This window comes from Sorex araneus, chromosome X (assembly GCF_027595985.1).
Source record: "Sorex araneus isolate mSorAra2 chromosome X, mSorAra2.pri, whole genome shotgun sequence".
Classification (NCBI taxonomy): domain Eukaryota; kingdom Metazoa; phylum Chordata; class Mammalia; order Eulipotyphla; family Soricidae; genus Sorex; species Sorex araneus.
The window spans coordinates 224,055,272-224,080,257 of NC_073313.1; the positions used below are offsets into that span (position 1 = coordinate 224,055,272).

At 36.8% G+C, this 24,986-nt stretch overlaps 1 protein-coding gene across 1 annotated transcript in view; it reads right to left on the bottom strand.

Moving 5' to 3' along the window:
• STAT4 (signal transducer and activator of transcription 4) overlaps window positions 1–24,986 on the bottom strand; it is a 127,890-nt gene that overhangs the window by 54,325 nt on the left and 48,579 nt on the right. Inside the window, exon 4 of the mRNA XM_004601229.2 lies at window positions 1,635–1,733. Within this exon, the coding sequence (XP_004601286.2) occupies window positions 1,635–1,733 (99 nt within the window). The remainder of the gene's footprint in view (window positions 1–1,634; window positions 1,734–24,986) is intronic.

Consider the following 24,986-nt stretch of genomic DNA (forward strand, 5'->3'; position numbering starts at 1 on the left):
TCTCACTTTGATCTCCATTGTTTTCCTACCTATTTAAGATTTACAAATCAGTGTTTTTTTTGTGCCACTGTGTATTACTGACCAATTATCTGCAATAACTTAACTAAGCATTTAATAAAATAAAGGCATATTTCTTATTTGACGTCTGGTGTTTGACAAGAAAGGCACACATACATACACACAAACATATATAGGCAAACACTAAAATGATTAGATAAGAGGCATATAAAAATAGCTGAGTACAAATGCACATATGATACAATGGCACCCCATTTTTTTACCCCCTAAATAGAATCAAATATATGTATTTTAGTATACGTGCTGCTGAAGTGAGCACAGCTATAAGTAGTTTGGAAATTTACTATACATTAAAATTGAATAAAAATAATACATCCCTCATCTCAAAATAATAGCAAACTCTTTAAGACTTGTTACCTTTCTAAAATAACCATAATCTGATAAGAGCAGAACTGAGAATATTTAATACTTAAAAAAAAAGAGAAACTTTTCTTGGAGCTTTAAAATTTGATTGATGTGATTTGATAAGTTATGGAAGGAGTAATTTGTAAATTCAATTATCTACATACCTTTTTATAAGGACTAACAGAATAAAAAACATTCCTAAAGATTTCATTGAGTTTTCTACTTGTCTCTGAATTATTAATTCAATATATAAACTAAGTAGAACCTAATTATGGCAAGGAAAGTATATTGAAGCAATCAAACAGACAAGTATTTATGAGACCAAAAAAAGCAAGTATTTTTCTGTGAAATGAAATTCCTGTCTTTAGAGAGTTTGGACGCTGGGCTGGGAAACTGGAAACCACTGAAGAGACTTAAGCAAAATCAATCATCAAAGTCAACCTGCTGGGGGAACAAAGTCTAAATAGAAGTAAGGAATTTAGCTGGGAGATGGTTCTGCTCTTCCTCAAAGGATGTCTTTTTTTTTTTTTATTGTTGTTGTTACTGTTGTCGCTTTGAGTACTCAGGGGCTTCTTAGAACTCTGTACTGTGAATCATTCTTGGTGGTCTTGGGGAACCATACAATATTGGGGATTGACAGTACCGGGACTTTTTTATCCTCCTCAACTTGTTGAACTATTTCTCAGGCTCCTGAACTGTATCACTGTCACTGTCATCCCGTTGCTCATAGATTTGCTCGAGCGGGCACCAGTAACGTTTCCATTGTGAGATTTGTTGTTACTGTTTTTGGCATATCCAACATGCAAGAGGTAGCTTGCAGGCTCTGCTGTGCAGGTGTGATACTCTCGGTAGCTTGCCAGGGTCTCCGAGAGGGGCAGAGGAATCAAAACCGGGTCAGCTGAATGCAAGGCAACCGCCCTACCCACTGTGCTCTCGCTCCAGCCCCTGAACTAATATAGTTAATATCACAGGTCAGTGTGTGATTAAACAAAGGTATAGGTAGGACTCAGGAAGCAAAATTTTTAAAGAATTGGTAATTCTAACAAGAACAAGACAGAAAAAAGAAACTATTCAAAGATGATCCCGAGACTTTGATACCAAATTGCTGAAAGGATGACAGAACCATTAACCAAAACAGAAGAAGGTGAGCAAATGAGCTTCAGAACAACTGAATTCAAGTGAAAATAAGATCACAAGCTCAAGAAAATTACCTGAACTGGCATGTTGGCTGCCGCCAATATTCTCCTCTCTTCCCTTAAACAATTTGAAATGACAACAGCTACATGCATTGGATTTCCATGAAATTTTCCCTGAAAAAAAAAATCAGCAAAACAACACATAAGTTGAAATAGGTAAGTATATGTAAACTACATATAAGATAACAGTTCTACATTTAAAAAAATCTTACTGTATGTATCTAGGTAAAATTATTCTATTTGTTCTAACAAGCAATTCTACTGTAAAACCATAGGCACTTGTACTGTGAATGTAGACTCCCATGTGATATATTGCTCTATTTTTAAAAAATAATTCTTAATAATTAGCACTATATCTTGAACATTTCTATTGAAAAGGCCCCTGTATATTCACTCATTAGTAGCAGTTTCCTTTAGGTTTAATTTAGGTTTTAGGTAAGAGTTATATCTCTAAATTAGTATTAACCAAGTGGTTCCAGCTAACTGTTAACTCTGAGATTCATGATATACTTTAAACATTTCTTTTGACTTCTGTATGATACTGATTATGTTGATTAGCTCATACTACATCAGTGTATGAGAGTGCAACACTCAGCAATAATATCTTTGTGATATCAAAGCACATACAAATTTAAAAAATCTTTTTTACACATTTTTAATTGAATCACCGTGAGCTATAGTTACAAAACTTTCATATTTAAGTTTCAGTCATACAATGATAGAATACCCATCCCTCCACCAGTGTACATTTTCCATAACCAATGTCCCCAGTATTGTCCCCCACCCCGTCCCACCTCTCCCCCTGCCTCTATGGCAGACAATTACCCTTTCTCTCTCTCTCTCTCTCTCTCTCTCTCTCTCTCTCTCTCTCTCCTTACAGGTATTATGGTTTGCAATACAGATTATAGATAATGAGAGGCCATCATGTTTGGTCCTTCATCTACTTTTAGCACACTCTCCCATCCCGAGCAATCCTCTAATCATCATTGACTTAGTGATTCCTTCTCTATCCCAGCTGCCTTCTCCCCCAATGCATAAGGCAGGCTTTAACCGTGGAGTAATCTTCCTGGCCCTTGTCTCTACTGCCCTTGGATGTTAGTCTGATATTATGATATTTTATATTCCACAAATGAGTGCAGTGCTTCTATGTCTGTCCCTCTCTTTCTGACTTATTTCACTTAGCATGATATGGCCATCCACTTATAAGCAAATTTCATAACTTCATCTTTCCTAACAGTTGTATAGTATTTCATTGTGTAGATGTACCAAAGTTTCTTTAACCAGTTGTCTGTTCTTGGGCACTTGGGTTATTTCCAGATTCTGGCTATTGAGAATAGTGCTGCAATGAACGTACAGGTGCAGATGCCATTTCTACTGACATATGCACATCTTATTACCAAAATCATGGTGCATAAACTGGCTATCTGCACCATTAGGTATTTTTAGATAAGTTAAAATATTAGAACTTATATGGGAACAGAATCTCCTGCCCCCGCACCAGGCTGTCTTCACTGGGGCCCCCTTGGAAGGGATTGAGTTGAGTTTCCCTCCCCATCCTAAGCACAGCCCCGGCAGATGAAAACCTCCAGAACCGAGCCACAGCCATGCTCAAGGCCACTCTCCATATGCTCAGATGAGTCTCCTGTGTGAGGGAAAGGGCAGAGGAACCCAAGTGTGCAGGGACCGGGGCTGAGATCTATAAGCCTGATCCACCCAGATCCCCCATTTTCCAGGAGCTTGGCAGTCACACCCACAAACTCCCCCCAGCGCCATGTAATCTCATCAACGGCCAAGATCCAGAGGCTATAAAACAAATCTCCCGGAAGAGAGTGATGCGATTTTTTCCTGGAGTGCACGGCCGGCCTCGACCTCTTTATTTTTATTTATTTATTTATTTATTTATTTATTTATTTGCCCACATGGCAGAACCTGGCAAGCCACCCGTGATATATTTGATATGCTAAAAACAGTAACAACAACATGCTCTTCGTGTTCCTGGAGCAAGCAGACACCTTTGGACTACACTAGCATGGGACACGGACAAATGAAGATGTTACTGGTGCCCACTCCAGCAAATCAATGAGCAACAGGATGACAGTGATACAATGATTTGGGAACAACAGAAGTGCTCATTTACAGATAGTGGATAAAGAAGATGCGATGGATATGAAAGATCATTGATGAAAACTTAACATTTATCACATCATGGATTGACTCAGAGAGCACTGTATTTAGTGAAACAAAGAAGAAGGAGAAAGACAAGAAAGACAAGTATATGTGATTTCACTCATATGGAGAAGAGAAACAAAACAAAACAGAAAAACAGTCTAAGACTCTAAGAATAAACACAGTCTTAGGGTCCAAGAACAAAATGGTTATTTGAGAACAGGGCATCAGTTAGACGGTGTTAAACGAACACCAGACAGCTGGGGCAGAGTGTGGTTTACACTAATGTCTGTACACACAAAAACACAAAACCTTTATAAGATGTTAAACCAGCTACTTCCATTAAAATGATATGAAAATGTAACATGTAACATTTCAGAGGAAGAGCATGGACATTTCAGTTTTCACCCGTGTAGGGCCCTGGCCAGGCCCCTGTAGGTGTCCGAGTTTTCCAACTTTAATTTGAAGGACTAATTTGCACAATGAGTCCTTCCTCATGCTGACAATTTAACATTCTTCCTAGTTAGAATTTGTTCCCGTTAATTTCCCCATGAATTGATTTTCCCCCTCTCTTTCATCCATCTCCCCAAGAGTAGCTCTGTTTTCTCATTTTCCTTTAATTCATTATTAAAATACTTCATGGTTAAAAATAAAGTGCTTGTTCTAGAGCTAATTTGGTGGTTCTGTTAATTACGTAAACACGAGTGCTCTTCACAGGCAGCTTCAGGAGTTGCTCTAAGCCTGCAGAATCACTCTCACGTGTCCCTTTCTTAAGCATGGGGGTTTCTCAGGGTTGAATATTCATTCAGGTACTAACTTTTACCATTTCTCTGCTCCATTGTGTATACTTTATTTTCCTTTATTTGTAAACTTTCTTTTCTGGTTTAGTTTCCCTCTCTGTCCTTTAGAGTTCAATTATTTATTTCTTTTCTCTGTGAAGAGCAAGGAACCACCATTGTTTTCATGCAAGCTACTATTGGCTTTCTTTGCAAATTTTTCCTAATTCAGTCCCTCACTTAAAAGTATAAGACAAAAACATGTTGTGGAAAATGAATCACTATAGATTCAAAACCAAATTAACACTTTTCATTTTCATAAGCATCAAAGATGTACGTAGCCCCACATTTCGGAGTTACCACATATAAGGAACCTTACTTATAAAGACTTCAAAAGGCAAAGCAACAACAAAATCCCCAATAACAAAATAGTCCCAAAGTGTGTGTTGGTGAGAGAAAGGCTACCCAAGCCACTCCTCAAGGTGGGGACCTCCAGAACCACATCCAGAAGTAGTGAGGGAACAAAGTGGTACTGGGGATCAAATTCTAGTCAGGGACTGCTAGGCTTGAGCCCAAACTGCTGGACTTGCCTCTAGGGCTGCTGATTCCTATGACTTAGGGAATCTCTCTCTTACCAGCAATTATGCAGCTATTTGTTTATTTGTTTTGCAATGTCGGGGATCATCAAACCCTGGGCTTCACACATGCAAGGCAGGTTCTCTACCACTGAAACACATTCCCGACATTTCTCCCTCCCCCCCCTGCCCCACGACCCCCAGTCTTGGAGATTCTCCTTCCACCTCCTTTCTTTCTTTCTTTCTTTCTTTCTTTCTTTCTTTCTTTCTTTCTTTCTTTCTTTCTTTCTTTCTTTCTTTCTTTCTTTCTTTCTTTCTTTCTTTCTTTCTTTCTTTCTTTCTTTCTTTCTTTCTTTCTTTCTTTCTTTCTTTCTTTCTTTCTTTCTTTCTTTCTTTCTTTCTTTCTTTCTTTCTTTCTTTCCTTTCTTTCCTTTCTTTCCTTTCTTTCCTTTCTTTCCTTCTTTCTTTCTTTCTTTCCTTCTTTCTTTCTTTCTTTCCTTCTTTCTTTCTTTCTTTCTTTCTTTCTTTCTTTCTTTCTTTCTTTCTTTCTTTCTTTCTTTCTTTCTTTCTTTCTTTCTTTCTTATACTATTTCAATCATCCCTTATAGTTATGTCTTTAATCATAATTCACTAGGAGATTATTAATAATGAGAAATCTCTTGAGAATTTTCTACATATTGGCTTGCTCTTCAAGACCATTGAATATTCTCTATTAAACATGCATTTCTCTCTCTCTCTCTCTCTCTCTCTCTCTCTCTCTCTCTCTCTCTCTCTCTCTCTCCTCCCTCCCTCCCTCCCTCCCTCTTCTGTGTTTTTTCCACTCCGGAGAAGTCTGTATTCTAGGAACATGTATTCCTTTCTTTTTCTCTCCTTACGTCTAAGTCATTTTGGTTCAATAAGAACTATCTTGCTTCACAAACAAATAAGTTTTCTATATAGATATAGATATAATCAGTTCCCACAACATTTATTAATATTCTATTCTTTTATCACTAGCCATATCAGCAAAGTTATAAATCAAGTGTACTTATATATTTGTGGATTTGATTCTGGACTCAATTCTATCTTTTAGGTCCAATCACCTTTATCAGAGACCGACTTAATTATTAAACTTTAGTGACAGCTTTCTGTGTTTCTACATAAATTTTATAGTTAAGCCACAAACACACACACACACACACACACACACTGAGAATTTTATTGACACCAAACAATTTTTTGAGGAGTGGGGTTTGGGCCACATCTGGCTGTGCTAAGTAATTGCTCCTGGCTCTGTGCTCAGGGCTACTCCTGGAAATGTTCAGGGGACTATATTTGGTGCCAAGGATAGAACCTGGGTCAGTTGTGTGCAAGGCAAGCACCTTTCTATATCTTGACCCTAACACTAAATTGCTAAAAATATGTGGTAGATTTGGCTCTCTATAAAAGTGTAAATCCATTTATCCATGTTTTAATTTCTCCCTACTCAACACTATAATTATCCTCAGAGGTCATACACTTTTTTTTTTTTGGTTAGGCTTATTTCTATTTAAAAAAAAATATGGAGGGGCTAGAGAGATATTGCAGCAGGCAAGGCATTTGTCTTGCATGCGTTCAACTTGGGTTTGAACCTTGGTATCCAATATGTGCACTGCTGGAAACCTGAGGTTAGGCCCAGGAGTAAGCCCCAAGCATCTCTGGGTATGACCCAAACACTTAAAAAAAAAAAGAGAGAGGAACAAATGGTGTGTTTCCTTCTTAGGTTTGGGTTTTGTTTGTTTGTTTGTTTTTACTGGTATTTGGAAATGTGGTTTGTTTTTGGACCACACCCATCAGTGCTCAGAGATTACTCCTGGCACTGAACTCAGGGATCAACCCTGGTAGGCTCGGGGTAGGGGGGCGGGGCATATGCGATTCCAGGGATCTAACCTGGCCCTACTCCTTGTATTCTCTCTCTCTGTTCCCAAGATTTTTATATTTTTAATCCATTCTACTTGCCAAGCTCCTTGATAGTAATGATATATTTATGCAATTAGTTATTCATTATAAAACTTGTCAGTGCTTTAAGACATATTATATGCACACAAAAATGAAAATGAAAAATTCTTCCTTTTAAGTATCTTAAACTACATCCTAATACTTTAGAAATGCATTGCCTAATTCCCAAATATAGGAGTTTTTTTTTTAACAGATTTTACCATCAATTAGAATCAGAATAGATGTTATGAATGATTGTTGTAACTTAAAATTTGCTGAGAATTAATTTGTGTTTCAGCATACGGACTTCTTGGGAATGTTCCATATGAATTTTAAAGAATGTGTTGTTTAATTGCTTTGAACAAACATCTTTTATAGGTTACTAACCTAAACCTGTATTTGTTTTTATCAAAATTCTGTATCCTTGCTGACTTTTTGCCAATGTTTTGGGGGGTTGGGTGTGATGGGGATCTGGGGGTGTTCTAAGAGGTGCTGGGGGACCCACAGATACGTCCTGGTGGCTCTAGGCCATCAAGACACTGGTGCTTGGTTTTGACAATGCTCAGACCCCCAGGTGCTCAGAACCACCAGGGCCAACCCTTTGGCTTAGGGGGTCACCCCTGTGACTTAGGAAGCCTTGTGGTGCCTGGGATCTAACTGAGGCACGCACCCTAATCACAGTCCTCTCTCTTGGCCTCTCACCTGATTAATTTGATCAGTTATTGAAAAGTGCATGTTAAAATCTATATTTTATTTATTTTTATTTTTTTGCTTCTTGGTCACACCCAGCAATGCTCAGGGATGACTTCTGGCTCTGCACTCAGGAATCACTCCTGGTGGTGCTCAGGGGACCATAGGGGATGCTGGGAATCGAACCCGGGTCGGCCTCGTGCAAGACAAACTCCCTACCCGCTGTACTATTGCTCCAGCCCCTAAAATCTATTTTTTAAATGATTAGTTGTCCTTTACTGATAAGAAAACTGAGATTTGTTATTTTATTTAATGTTTCAACTTTATAACATCAGCATATAAATGTTATAAAGTAAATGTTATAAAATGTATAACACATTAGTATACAATTTATGGAACTGAAATATATAGCAATAAAATGTATATAATAAAAAAATCTATTACAAAATCTGTTTTGTAAATTTTTCTCCCTGTGGTTTTGTCATTGTCTTACTAAATTACTAAGTAGGTTATATCTTCCGTTTCTGTGAACTGACTTTTCTTTCTCTGTAATAATGCTTTTTTTTGCCTTAGAGCCAATGTTTTATTTTTTATTTTGTGGGCCACACCCAGATGTGCTCAGTGGGCTACTCCCGGCTGAAATTTAGGAGTCTTTGTGATGCTGGGAATTAATCACCATGCCCACCCTGCTCTACCATACAAAGCAGGAGCTCTAGCTCTCTTAACTCTCTCCCTACCTCTGACATATTTTTTTTGTTGTTCTTAAGAATTTCAACACTGGGAAGATATTGCATTCCCGGCTTCCCATATGGTCACCACAAGCACCACCTGGAATTCCTGAGTGCAGAGCCAGGAGTCACCCCTGGGCATCACCCATGTGACCCAACTCCCAGGGCCGCCCATCCAATAGAATTTTCACTTTATTCATATTGAAAGAGATATTTTGATTTATTTTAGCACGTTTAAAATCACAAGTACCATTCTTACGAATATAAAGTAAATCAGCATTCAATAAATTAGTATATACCTACAAATTTTTGACATACATAGATTTCAACTTTTCTGAATTCCCTTTCAACTCAGACTAAACAATATGCACATTTTCCTGTGAAATACTGTCCTGTGTGCCACTAGGATGTAACAATTTTCAAGGTGCATAGTTGTCACTCCAGTCTGAAAGTTTTGATACTGATATTACTTATCCTACCAGAAAATTCTCCACAGGAACTTTCTATGTCAGAACCAGGACTTACATTCCTTCAGCAAAATTTCACTAAGTGGGGAGATAGTACAGCGTGAAAGGTTTGTATCTTATATGCAGCTGACTCAGGTTTTATCCCCAGTACCACACATGGTACCCTGAGTACTGCCAGGGGTAATCCCTGCATGCAGAGATAGGAGTAAGCTCTGAGTACCACCAAGTATGCCCCTCCCCACAAAAAGATTTTTTTTATTAAATGGTTTATTGACTGAAGCATTGAAAATTATCATGGCTTAGTTATTTCATCATAATCAACAGTCATATCACTATACTTTTAGGTGAAATTTTTAACTTCTCATGTGAAATTCCATAAATTGACTAAGAACTAAAAATCTAATAGGCTCACAAAGTATCTCTTCCAGATGACTTCATAGTCTATCACTTTGTATCATTTCTAGTAACACCTTTGAAGATATTTCTAGACATTATTTTGCATTAACTATAGTGAAAAGCTTATCATTGTGCAATTAGGGATAAAATCGCAGGGACACACTGTTTTTAGCAAGTAGAACTCACATTCTTTCTTCTTTTAAAAATCCTTTTTGTGGAGAAGGAGAGGGGGACACCCAGGACAGAGGGGAGAAGGGCAATGGGAAGGATTTCTTTCCTGAGTACCCAAGTTTCAGTTTTGAAAGATGAAAAAGTTCTGGATCTGGGTTGCATAACAATGTGAATATAATTAGCATCATTGAACAATACATTTGGTTCAAATGTAAAAAAAATTCTTTTTTGTGGGCTATAGCAATAGTATAATAGTATTGTGGGGAGGGCATTTGCCTTTGACATGGCCAGCCTGGGGAGCACCCCAAAAGTGATCCCTGAGCATAGAGCCAGGATAAGACCTGAGCACCTCCAGGTGTGGCCCCCAAACAAAAATAATTAAAGGTCCTTTTGCATTAATAGTGTGACTTTAAATCTTATCATACTAAACCATTTCCTGGTATCATTCATTTAAAATTTTTCACTTTTCCTCAATGACACATGCTGGAAATTAAATGCATTCTGCTCAAAATCAGCAGGAAGTTTCTGAAGTTTCTAATAAATGGATGTTGTTCATCTTAATAATAATCCTGTGCAATGCATGGTCCGTTTATTCTAGTCTCATGCTGCGCTGAGATTTCATTCATCTAATGTGAGCTATTTAGCAATTTCCTTGCCATTGTCATTTTGTGTATGAGAGGCAATAATTTTGTATACATCTCAGATATAAAATATAATATAACATACTTGTGAATATCTTCTTTTCTTATAACCTTTACTGTTGATTTCCAGGAAAATATGGCCATTTATCATTTATCCAGTGATAAATATTTTGTTTTACAAATATAAAATTTATACCCTACTAATTTGTTCCCATCACATTCTGTACACATGATAACTATTTATTTCAGTCCTAAATCATAGTGTTATATTGATGACATTTTAAAGAGCAATTAAACACAACATGTGTTGTAACAACAGTGCACATAATTCAACTGATGTGACAACAATATGAATAGCTATGATCTAATTTCACATTCCAGGGAATGATAATGATACTGTGATTGCCACCTGGCAACAGCAACTAAGAGACATTATTGATTATAAGATGCGTTTTTATTTCAGAGATATTGTAATGAGGGGGAAATGGTGTCTTAGAATCAGTGAATGAGCTGTAAATTCTATTTGCTACTTTATGCAACAGTTCATGACTGTTTCATATTCCTCTCATGATCTTTCACCAAACTTTAAAGTTTGACTTGTCAGAGTAACTAGGTTATCTTCTCTTTTCCTTCTAAATGATCTGAGAAGTACCAGTCAGAGAAGGGCATGAGATCTCCTATTCTAAATGATCTTCAGCTGCCATAGAATCTGAAATTTCACAACTAGAGACATTCATTCCGTTGAATTCTTCCCCAAGGATCCCCTTAAAATTTAAACATGCCTAAGAGTTAATATTACATTGAACCAATTTTCTTGGCATTTTGAAGGACACATCAGAGGCTACTTTCTGATTGCAATGACCTGAAAACTGGGTGAGAATAATGGATTGCAAGGTGCACAGGGAGATTTGGATGAACAGCCCACACAGAGAGATTCACATGAACCCAGAGAGGAAAACAATAGTAACGAAAAGAGATTCAGGACTCTGACGAGGCACATAACCACGTAACTCAGCGTGTACTCCTCTGGAAAGAGTTATCCCTGAGAAAAAGTTTTCAATATGAGATGTACAACTGGGAGTTGCCCCTTTAAAACACAATTAAGGGAAAGAATAAGTGAAAAAAGACAATATCCCATGAAGATGTCTTATAAAACACTTTCCTAAGATGGGTAGAGAATCTTGGGAGTCAGTATAGACAAGTGACTTGGGGTTATCTACTTGAGGATTTAGAGAACTAGAATAGTTTTATACCAGTCTTTATCCCCTTATTAGCCCTGTATCACATATCTTCTCCTATACTCAATTTGAGGAAGTTTTAACTCCTCAGCTTTTGCATTTTGGGCCACACCATGCTCAGGAAGTAAGTAGTGCCTAAAATCAAACCCAAGACCTTATACGTGGGAGGCAAGTGCTCTAAAACTGAGCAATATGCCCAACCCCCTGACATTTATTTTTAACTACCTACAACCATGCTATGGTCAAGAGCTATTTCTTATGTTTTTGTTACTGTTGCTTTATGAAGCAGCTGTCTCTTCTTATAGAATAAAATGATTTTATTTACATTTTTATAGGAATCTTCAATTGACTATGCACTTCTGTTCACTAAGTAGCATGTTCTCTTTGTTGTAAATACCACTGCTAATTGATTTTTATCCTTGCCCCTTACTAGTATCAACACATCATCTACACATCATTTACATGACATATTGGACTCAGCTTCAGTCTCTTAAAATTATGTTCTCTTTGTTCTCAGCATATAATGTTTAAAATACTTCAACCTAATATTTCTTCCACCAGAATCATAAAAGTTTTGTCTGTGGAAAAAGTAGCCCACAAAAAATTTTTAAAAGAGCCTAATTCGTCATCTTCAGTTTAATTTACATATAGGATGATCAACCCAACAAGATTTAAAATGTAATATGGGGGTGGGGTGGAGAGCCACATCCAGGTGTGTTCTGTGCTTACTCCTGGCTCTGTACTCAGGGACCACTCCTGGAGGAGTTTGGTGGAGCGGGGGACCATATGAGGTGTCAGGGTTTGAATCCCTATTAGTCATGTGCAAGGCAAGCATTCTACCCACTGTACTAGCTCTTTGGCCCCCAAATGCAGCAGATTTTAAATAAAAACTCTCAGTAAACTAGGAATAGAGAGTAGCTTCCTCAAATTTGGAAATAAATCTAAAAAAAAAAAAACCCAAGAGCCCTGCAGCTAACAGACTTAGTGATGAAAACTAGATGATTGAATGTAATTTCTGATCAGCAACAAAGGAGAGAAAAGAGGAAGAGATTTTTAAAAAGGAATTTAAAACCATATGGGCAAAAAATAAAAAGGATATTATCAAAGGTGATATACAAGTGGCAAATAAGCATATGAAGACATCATGAAAAACATATGTGAGGTGAATTACACTTTAAAATAACTGTGAGATTCCCACTACACATCTTTACAGAAAAGCAAACTTACAAAACAATGACAAATGTGGGACAGTAGGAAGGAACTCTCACATGGAACAGCTACTTTGGAAGAATGTTCAGCAGTTAGAGACTTACCAGACAGAGGTCAAAGTATTTACTCAAATAAATACAACTTTTGACCAAATAATACCTGCCTATTTATTTACAGTAAAAATTTTCTTAATTAAGTGACCTTCATTGGCAAATAGGTTAAAAACTTGTATATTTACAATGGGACATTTTTAACAATTGGAAGAAATAACCGTGACGCTACACAGTCATTTATAAAACCCAAAAGCAAATTGATAAATGAAAGAAGTCAATTTAAAAAGGCTGTACACTGGTAGGCAAAGCTATGGAGACAATGAAAAGGTCAGCATGATCAGGTTGAAGAGGAGAAAGGGATGAATAGAGGAAGCCCAGTTTTAGATTGAAATTCTTCTGTATGATTTTCATGGTGAATGCCTCCATGATGCATTTGTTAAAACCCATCAAACTGCTCATGTAAACGATGATATTTATTTCATAATGTGTTCTTTCATTGTAAAAAAAAATGTACCTCACTCAGGCAAACAAAATGAGACGTAACTAACAGGGTGGATGGGGTTAAGGGAATAAAAAGGAAAGTTCTATACTTTGCACTTAATTTTTCTCTGTAAACCCAAGACTATTCTAAATAGATGAGGCTGGTCTGGTATTTATCATAATTCTAGTAAAGTTAAGTTCTGACACATTTTTATCCTCCTATTCCTTTGTCTAAGAACAAATTCAAATGACCAAGTTGACTGCCTCTCTTTTTCTTTCATTTCGCTTTGAATTCTCCTGTCATCATAAAATTTTTCTTGAGAAAAGAGAAGTGAGGTATAAAGTCTCAAGAGACAGAAACAGTTAAGTATTTTTATTTTTGTTACAATAATAATGATACACCCTACAAAAACTTTGCTAAAAATTAGATGCAGGAATATACAGATTTTTTGTGGGGGGGGGGATTGGGGTTTTTAGTGGGGGACACACCCAGCTGTTCTCAGGGCTTATTCCTGGCTCTATACTAAGAGATCATTCCTAGCAGGGCTCAGAGGACACATATGGTCCCTGGGATGGAACCCTGGTCGGCTGCCTTCCTTCGCTCCAGCCCATATAATGTATTTACTTTTTAATTAAAGAAAACACTTCTTAAAAGTATTAAGTTTATCCTTTGTGAGTTCTGAGTATTTTCCCTACACAATGTCCTGTGTTTTAGGAGGGCTTTACTTATCCTAGAACATGTGCAATGCAGCAGGAATCAGCTCTCTATATAGTCACAAGACATGGGTTTGTGACTGTTACTCACCATGTAACCAGAGGCAAATCACTTCTCAACCTTCATTATTTTAATTGCCCCATTAGTTGGAATAATACTTGTCATTCATTATAAAATCATTGCAAGGAGTTTGCCAGACTCATAATTTGTAAAACACTATAAACTCAAGGAGTTTTCTACTTAACATTGGGGGGAGGGGTTTGTGTGTTAGAAATTTAAAGCTCAAGTATGGTAAATTGATAAAAACAAGATATAAATGTTTTTATTAGTTTAAAAATAAAGACTGGGCCTGGAGCGATAGCACAGTGGGTAAGACGTTTGTTTGCCCTGCACGCGTCTGACCCCGGTTCAATTCCCAGGATCCCATATGGTCGCCGAGCACAGACAGGAGTAATTCCTGAGTGCAGAGCCAGGAGTTACCCCTGTGCATTGCTGGGTGTGACCCAAAAAGAAAAAAAAAGATAAAGAGTAAAACTGATTTTAAAGCCAATGAAGATGTGTTCTATGAAATATGTTTATATAAATATAAAGGAAACTCAAGAACAAGAATGAACATGTTTGGTTTTTTTTTTAAATATTAGACAGACGTACTTCCTGGCATTTCCGTAGGACTTACTTGAACATGAACCAAATACTCTAAAAGCTGTTTGACTTAAAAAAGAAACCAACCAGTTTCAGTTGATGGAAATTAGAAATAATACAGTGCTCTAACATGAGAATAATCGTATCAATTAAGGAAAAACGTTATTAGCACTACACAATGTATGCATAAAAAGGGCCTGGGAGGAACATGTCTCTCATTAATGATCATCTTGAGAAAAATGTGATTGGAGGAGGTTACTCTGAGGCAGTATTGTTTGAATCTTTTAAAAATATTCATGTGTCACTTTTATGATTGAAGCTAAACAAAAAGTGATAAATTACACATGTATGTTTCATAACAGGTCTTCTTTTCCTTAATTTATGCAGGTTTTTTTTTTTGGTAAAAGATGAATGTTGACTTTGAAAATTTTTCATTTAGGTAAAAAAGTGAAAAGAGTAATTAAAAGCCCAGTTAGATCACAATGAAGACTAAAATTTAATGCTTTTGGAAAATTCAGACTTATAATTAAGAGATAAACTGTTAATTCAAGATGAAAGGAAGAGAACACATAGATGCTAGTAAACTCACCAATTTTTATATGTTTGAATATAATAGTAATAGAACCTGCCACTTATGCACACTATAGTGCTTTATAGTTTTTTTGCTTTTTGCCACAAAAGTCTGCACAGTATATATTAGGAAGCCCCAGAATTACATCATTTGGAGGTAAAAAAATCATACAAAAGTAGCATAGGAAAAAGGTGGCATATCCCAGGTTAGTGGAGAAAAATGATAATTTTAAAAGTATTGCTGGTAATAAATTCAGATAAAACACTATATGAAGAATTTTGTGTCAAATTAGGATTTAATTAAATTACTTTTAATGTAGAATAAAATTCAGGAAAATATGTATAATATAAAGGTTAGAGATTTTAAGCCATAGAACCGCCCCAGCTGAAAATGATTGATATTTTGCATTTACATATTTTTGTATGAAAAAAATCATAAAACCAAAATACACACCTTAGATTGATGAAAAATATTATACTATTAACATATGAAAGAGCTACTACTAAAGATATTTTTAAAGTAATATTTTTTATATGTAAAGAACCCTTTGATGTTTTGAAATAAATGATGAGAAAGCCCAATGGAAGAAAGTAAATGGGAAAATGACCAAGGAACACGTCAAACCAATCACTATATGTGAGAGCAACTCCCAATGTCACAGATACAAAAAAGCAATTTAAAGTAAAAAGAGAAAGAGATGATTTCCCAACAGTCAGATTGGGAAAAGTAATACCTACTTTAATAGTAATGTGTGAAAGAGGATCCTCATACCTTTTGTTGGAGAAATGTGAATTTTACATTAAAACCATGTTTAGAAAATAATCTGACAATTGTTTACTTTATTTATTTAAATACTCATACCTTGACTCGAGTAAGCTAAGGAATCATGCAAATAAGAAATAATATAAAATAGAATACCAGAGAGACAGCTCAATGGATTGAGCACGTGCTTTGCTTATAGCAATGTATGGTCTCTGTGGACTACTGGGTGTGACCCCCCAAAGAAAAGAATATAAATAAATAAGTAAATAAATGAAGAAAAATGAATACTAGCTCTTACACATTAGAAGGTATGTCTAAACTTCTTATAATATTTACTATGGTAGAGAATATTTGGAGATAAAGAAAGTATCTGTTGGTTTACTGTGAATGGATCATTAAATTGTGGCATCAAAGATAATCTATACCATTAAAAATATACCAAAATTCCTTCAAGATCCTGGAGTTATAGTGCAGTGGCTTATAGTATCTACCTTACAAACATATGGTTTCAAGTTCAAATCCCTGTGTTCCACATGTGCCAAGAGTGATCTGAACAGCTCTGTGGTTTGAATCTGGCACCTATGTGATCTGTGATCCTCAGTACTGCCAGAAGTTTGCATTCATGCTAAAGCCAGGTGTGTGCAAGCATCACCACATAAAAGGCGTCTACAAGTGAAATAACACAGGAGTGACATGACTAGAAAATGTGAACCCCAGCAAACCTTACATGAGCACCACAGTAATCTCCAGTGATCACCACAACTATAATCTGTGTGCCTCAGTTAAGAATCCAACCCCCAGCAAGCATGGGTATGAGAAGTGCATCTAAAGGAGTGTAAATCTCAGGGAGCACTGTGACTGCAAATGCAAGTATCACAACCTGACGTGTGAACCTAGAGAGCACCTCATCTAATAACAAGAAGGCACTATTGCCAGGCATGCTTACAAGTTTTCTTCTCAATAAAAATGTTGACACTGAAAACATTCAGGAAAGGGTGGGAGAGAGTTCTTTGATGTACTTCTTTGATGTGAGACTTCGGAAGCAAAGAACTAAATAAAATTTCAGCTTTGCGGAAAAAAAAATTGTAAATGCCATAATCCAGTACTACCAGAAGTGTTTTCTGAGTGCAGAGCCAGGAGTAACCCCTGAGCATTGCTGGGTGCAATCAAAAAAGCCAAAAAAAAGAGAGATAGGGGATAAACCTTGCAATAAGATGCAGTGTGTATAATACTCCATATTATGCAGTAAATACACAAAAACTCATAATGGTGGACAATGTATATTAATGACTATCTTTATATTTTTATAGAATTCCGGGGGACTTTTAATTTCCTAGATTTCATTGCTATTTAAATTTTTAAGCATTAGGAAAAATTAAGTTTTCATCATCGCAAAAATTTCATTAGTAAAATTGTATTAATTTACATATTGTGTAAAGCTAGGAAAATTAGACATTCTAAAACAGGAAGTGGAAAACTTATTACATCCTAAAGAAATAAACAATGATCTGAAGATGCTGAGCATTTTTAAAGCAACCGCTAAAGTGTTCCCATACATTTTCCACTGAAGAAAAATCTGAAATCTATTTGAACTATAGCAGAGGTATTAATACCATCGAGTTACTAAGATGAAAAGAAACTGAAGGAGTTAGAATAGCTCATAAATAACGGAAAGTTAGTTCTCCAATGATCTAAACTCAACTCTAAGCATGAGGGCTAGCACTGAGCCAATTTTTGGGGTGTGAACTCTTAATATTGGTACATGCATGCCTGAAATGATACTTCCAAGGACTTCTTGATTGACCTGAAATGCAAGTTACACTAACACACTTATTTATACACTCAAGGACAGTTTTTCTCTTAGGGATAGTCAGAGAAGATGCTAACTAACATTTCTTCCCTCATGTGTTTTACAACTAATTGGCTCTGGCTTTCACAATTATTTCTAATCTCAGCTTGCAACAAAATATATTTATCTCACTCTCTGTTTCTGGTTCACCTATCTCTGTCATCTCTTTCTCCTACTATATTAGATGAAAAAAAAACGTATTAAGTGTGCATTCCTGTACATTACCACCTCAGGTCCTGGGTGATGTACTTGACATACTGAACCAGCTAGCACTGTAGAGATTTAGCTTACTCAGGAGAACGTGCTGGAAAGTCCTGAGGACCTGTGGTCAGAAGTTAAGGGTTTTACCCTAGCCCTGTCATTAAGTGCAACGTTGAAAAAAAGTCCAGCAACCACTTTACCTCTGAGCTTTGATGTCCTTGCCTGTCTTTCTCCCTGAGTTGTGAGAACCAAGTGGGATGTTCATAATATCACAGTAAATCATTAAACAAAGGTCAATTGTGTTTTTATCTGATTGTACAGATACGTCCTTTGCAGAAAATGTCTAAATGTAAAAATCATTAAGCAAATTAAGAGCACCCACAATGACAAGATGAGAGAATAACTGATACTGATGAACTTTCATATAACATTTAATTGTATTTTCATTTTCATATGTTTACTCGCATTAAAAATAAAATTCAGAGTTTGCTCTCTCTGTTGCTATGCATTTTTTCGCCATTGAATTAAAAACTAAGTTATTGTCATTAAAACACATACATTATTCTAATTTTTAGAGTTGTTAAATAATTAGCCCTGTCTGTTTCATTTAATAATTTGCATTTAAGTTACTTAAAATTTTACCCAAGGACAGTAGAGATGAGGGCCAGGAAGATTGCTCCATGGTTGGAAGCCTGCCTCATGAGCTGAGGGAGAAGGCAGCTGGGACAGAGAAGGGATCACTAAATCAACGGTGGTAGGAGGGATCGCTTGGGATAGAAGTTATGTGCTGAAAGTAGATAAAGGACCAAACCTGATGACCTTTCACTATCTGCATTGCAAACCATAATACCCATAAGTACAGAGAGTAAGAGGGAAATTGCCTGCCATAGAGGCAGGGGGTTGGGGAAGAGGGATACTGAGGACATTGGTGATGGAAAATGTACGCTGGTGGAGGGATGGGTGTTAAAATCATTGTATGACAGAAACTCAAATATGAACGTTTTCTAACTAGTTCACAGCAATTCGATACCAAAAAAAATGCTGTAATACACTCTTGGTTAAGCCAACCTCAGTCCATTCTGAAATTTGAAATCTATATTTACTTCTTGTTTTGCCTACTTGATATATCAAAAAACAGAGATAAGTATGTCCAAGTATGACAACACTATTCTATTTCTTCTCTTCTTTTCAATTTCAGGTTGGGGCAGGGTCCTGCTCTGTGCTCAGGGGCTACTCCTGGCTCTGCTTGGGTGTTGCTCTAGGCAGTGCCCAGAAGTCAAATCCATCTTTCTGCATACAAAGTATGTACGTGGTCCATTAAACTATCTCTGAGGGGAGGGAATTTCTTATTTCCTCTCTTATTTCCTCTTCTATTCATCCTTTTGACTTTAAATGTTCATGTAATAGTGCTTGGTTCATTTACTGGTATGTGAATGCTAGATGTTCATTTAAAATGATGAATTCAGGGAAAGATCATACAGGGTCTAAAGCACTTGTCTGCATGTTCTCAATTCCGATTTGATCCTATACACCCCATATAGTTCCCTGAGCACTGCTAGGAAGTCATTCCTCAGTGCAAGGCCAGAAGTAAGCCCTGAGCACTGCTAGAAGTGGTTCAAAAACTAATTAGAAAAAGATAAAATAATGAATACAGTATTTGCCCTAATTATCACTTTTTGGATAAAAATTTAACGAATCTGGGACTGGAGTGATAGTACAGCCAGTAGGGCGGTTGCTTTGCATGCAGCCAACTGGTGTTCAATTCCCTGCATCCCACATGGTCCCCTGAGCACCTCCAGGAGTAATTTCTGAGTGCAGAACCAGGAGTTAACCCTGTGCATCGCTGGGTGTGACCCAAAAAGCAAAAAACAAAAAGCGAAAAACAAACAAAAACCCAAAATTTAATATGTCTAACAGGTTTATATTTATCATTAAAATTAAGTGAGATACGATATGTCCTTAGTAACAATGAATGTTATTTTCATATCTCATTTTATTTTATTACTATATTGTTATAAGACATATTTATAGCCATATCTTTAGTCTGATATATCATATATCACCCAATATATCATTGCCTACCTATTTTCTTTTAATTCTTCTAATACATAACTTTAGTGGTTGCTTTAAACAATATGTTGCTTAATTATTCTTGTCTTGACTCTAAGTGAGAATCTTATTTTCAACCATTCAGTATAATTCACTTGCATTTTGGTTTTACTTTGTTACCTGGTTTCTTACTTCCTTTTCCTGCCTTTTGTGAGCTTTTATTTCACTTCTCTCATTTTCTGGAGTTTTCTATTCACAAGGCAATTAGCACTGAATCTATCAGGAGTATTTCTTGTACCCAGTTGTTCATCAGCTCATTGTCACTTTGATGCATTGGTGACTAACCTCACTTTCACTACACGTCTCATTGTGGACTACCGCATGATGACAGAGTAGGTACTGGAAGATGGCCATTCCCAGTTACAATGCCTCTAACTCATCATTTTCACTTGCCCATGTCAATCACATGGTAGCACCGTAGCACCATCCCCGTTGTTCATCAATTTGCTTGAGCGGGCACCAGTAACATCTCCATTGTGAGACTTGTTGTAACTGTTTTTGGCATATTGAGTATGCCACGGGTAGCTTGCTAGGCTCTGCCTTGCGGGCAGGAGACTCTCGGTAGCTTGCCAGGCTCTCTGGGAGGGACAGAGGAATCAAACCCAGGTCAGCCGCAAGGCAAACACCCTACCCGCTGTGCTATCGCTCCAGTCCATCACATGGTAATAGCCAAGAAAAGCTTTCTAGAGACTGGAGTAAAAGATAGGCTTTGCAAAAATCCCAAGCCATATTGAATGCTTGCATTAAATATCTCAAATTTGTATTCAAATGGTTTCTTCCCTAGGAAATTAAATGTTATATAAAAGTGGTCCTTAGGATTCATTTTCAAATGCCATATTTGTTCTACTTGTTCCGGTTTCTTTAGCAGTGACCTGTATGCTGGTTCTGCTACCTCTGATTTTTCACATCTTAAAAAAACCCCAAAAAACAAAAACTCTAAGTAACAAATAGTTTATATCTTTGTACATGTTTCAGTAGTGCCTTTTCACACCTCTTCAAAAGTTGTCATACCACACCCATGACCAAAGTGTGTTGACATCCCTCCATCACCATTTACTGACCCTCTCCACTCTTGAGGGCACCCTGTGATCTGGCAACCTCAGTTCTGTGGTTAGAATTCTAACTTTGGATTGAACATGGTTTTTCTTATTTCACTTCACTACATTTTGTACTTCAAGCATGACTCCCCCATCACCTATTTATTCGCTATGATTTTAATTCTATAGTTTCCTGCATCCCATATAGATTTAATTCTACTTTTCTTTTTTTTCCCACTCCTCAAGATGCTTTGCTATTTTTGTTGTCACATGAATGTTATCTATCTCTTTCTCATATCATCATTTCTTTTTTTGTTTTGCTTTATTTGGGGGACATACCCAAGGGTACTTAGGGGTTACTCATGGCTCTGCACTTGGGAATTACTCCTGACAGTGCTCAGGGGAATCATATGGGATTCTTGGGGTTGAGTCCAGGTAGGCCGTATGCAAGGCAAGTGCCCTACCTGCTGCATATTGTTACTCTGGCTCCCTCATATTATCCTAATTTTTCATATTGTACAAGACATAATGTTCACAAGTATGATGATCTTCTAACACATCAAGATGAGCTAGACAGTTTCTTATTATTATATTTTTCCTCACAACTTCCAGGCATGTGTCTTAAAAAATTATTGAAGTAACATGATTTACAACATTGTATAAATTTTAGGTGTATAGCATCATTATAATTTGATATTCATATAAATTATTGGCACTTATAAATTGGGAGAATAACTATTAACAAGAATATAAGAAACAACAAGTGTTGATGAGCATGGAGAGAAAAAGGAACCTTCAACACACTATTGCTGGGAAAGTGGGAAACTAAGGTAGCTTTTATGGAAGACAGTAAGCAATTCCTCAAGAAAAAAATCATAGAAAAGTCATATAATCCAAATATTCTACTTCTGATGCTATTAGAATACAAAAACACTAAATTGAAGTGTTTTTAAAGACTACACCTTTATGTTCATTGCAGCATCTTCTGCAAGAGCCCCAATTTATAAACAATCTAAATGCCTACTAGTGGATAAGTGGATAAAAATGTGATATATATATATATGAGTGAAATATCAACTACCTATTAAAAAAGGCAAAAACCTTGCCAGACATGAATACTTAGGTAGTATTTCTTTTCTTTTCATTTCTTTTTTGCTTTTTGTGTTACACCCAACAATGAACAAGGGTTATTCCTGGCTTTGCACTCAGGAGTTACTCCTGGCGATGCTCAGGGGACCATATGGAATGCTGGGAATCGAACCAGGGTCGACTGCGTGCAAGACAAACACCCTGTCCTCTATATTATCACTCCAGCCCCGGCAGTATTTCATTGAATAAACACAGGTTTGCTTTTATTGATTGAGGTTTTTTTTTGTCTAAGATTGATGAAGATTTTGCTCATGTTCCAACATCTAACTATCCAGTCATTTCAGGTTTTAATGTTGTCTTTTTGTTCTCATATCACTGTATCATTTTATCACTGTCATCCCATTGATCATTGATTTACTCGAGCAGGCACCAGTAAGTCTCCATTCATCCTAGCCCTGATCTCATATGTATTTTATAAATAAGTTTGAAGAGTTTTATCTACAATTGTAGCAGAAATCCTTAATACCAAAGCCAAAGTCTGATTTTCTGGAACTATGTTAGACTGATAAAGCACATCTTTAAAGATGTATTAAAATTTATTTTTGTTTTAATATTTGTACATCTTTGAAATTTTTTTATTGAATCACCCTGAGATACAGTTATAAAGCTTTCATGTTTGAGTTTCAGTCATACAATGATCAAACACCCATCTTTCCACCAGTGCACATTTTTCATCACCAATGTCCCCAGTATCCCCTTCCCTCATCCCGACCTTCCCCCTGCATCTATGGGAGATAATTTCCTTCATACTCTCTCTCTACTTCTGGGCATTTTGGTTTGCAAAATAGATACTGAGAGGCTATCATGTTTGGTCCTTTCTCTACTTTCAGCACACATATCCCATCCTGAGCTATCTCTCCCACCATCATTGACCTAGTGATCCCTTCTCTATTCCAGTTGCCTTCTCCCCCAGCTCATAAGGAAGACTTCCAACTATGGAGCAATATTACTGGCCCTTGTCTCTACTGTCCTTGGGTGTTAATCTCATATTATGTTATTTTATATTCCACAAATGAGTGCAGATATTCATTCTATGTCTGTCCCTCTCTTTCTGACTCATTTCACTTAGCATGATACTCTTCATGATAAGATGTACTAAAATGTTAATCTCTTATCAGAGTCCCTACTAGCAAAAATAGAAATCCCTAACTTCTCTCACTCATAGAACTGGTCCTATTACAAAATCAAAGTTTTACTTTGACATGATGGAAGTAAAACTTTTTTTAAACAATTCAGTTTGAAGTAAGATATATATATATATCATTCAGTTGAAGAATGTATGCTCTGCATGTATAAGAACCTGGCTTCAGTCTCTGTACATAATTCTTCATCCCATGCACACAAATAGGAAACTATCATATTTAATAGAAATAATCCCTCCCACTAAATATTTATACACAATGCCTTTTCCATGTTAATGAGAATAGATCTTAAATATTTAGGGCCAGAGCTGTGGCTCAAGTGGTATGCACATGCTTTACATGTGTTCAAGGTTCCTGGGTTCAATATTCAGCAATGTATGGTCCCAAAGTACCAAGAGGTGTGTCCTTTTTCCTGCTTTGAAATATTTTCAATAATTAACTGCTTTCTTTACCATAGCATTTTGATTCCCTACTTTAAGAGTGTTTTTTTTGGGGGGGGTCACATCTGGCGATGCACAGGGGTTACTCCTGGCTCTGCACTCAGGAATCATTCCTGGTGGTGCTTAGGGGACAATATGGGATGCTGGGAATCGAACCTGGGTCAGCTGCCTACAAGGCAAACACCCTACCTGCTGTGCTATTACTCCAGCCCCAAGAGTGTTTTCTGAAGGCTATAATGTCCTTAGTATTTATTCTCTATTTTAACTTGAAGAAAATTTCTCATTGGAATGCTTACTTTTTCCTATAGCTTGCCTACTTTCTACATCACTGCCGACTTTAAAATACATGTAGTGTTAGTTGCACATTTGTGAACATCACCCAAGATCCAAAACTATAATTAATGGGTTTATGCCTAAGTATTCTAAGTAACAGAATCAATAGCAGTAGCATTTTGATGTAACATATATTAAAGAAACAGCCATATAGTTCTCTTTTGTAAAGAAGGACATTCAGCTACAGTGTATTTTATTTTATTTATTTATATTTTGATTTGGGGGCGCACATCTGATTATGTTCCTAACTCTAGGGCTCACTCCTAGCTCTGTGTTTAGGGATCACTCCTGGCAGTGCTGGGGGACCATATGGGGTGTTGGGGATTGAACCCAAGTTGGCTGCATACAAGTCAAACACCTTCTCCGTTATACTGTCTCTTCAGCCCCTGAACTTTCTTAACTATTATATAGTTAAGAAAATACCACAACTACCATCATATCATCATGTCACCATCTTAACTTTATAAAGGACAACAATCTTTTTCCAAGTCATCTGAAGGGTTATGTCATAGAGCAAACAAGCATATTTTAAAAAGAATAAATTTGGCTTTACAAAAGCTCTCATTATTCAGCTGGTAAAAATTTAATGAACAACTGACTCTGGGAGGCTGAAGAAATAGTACAGGAGATGTCCAACCAGTTTTATGCCCAGCACCATGTGGGCCTCTGAGCACCAATGGCTGCAGCTCTGGAGGACCCTGAGCAGTTCTGGGATGGTCCTGGTGGTCCCTGGCCCTGCAGGTCCCTAGTATTGAACCTCTTGGGTTGGTTGATTGAGAATTTCTTTTCTTTTCTTTTTTTTTTTTAATTTTTAAAATCTTCCGAATACTCTGTACTGGTAAAGATGGGAGCCTGTAATTGGGCGCCACCA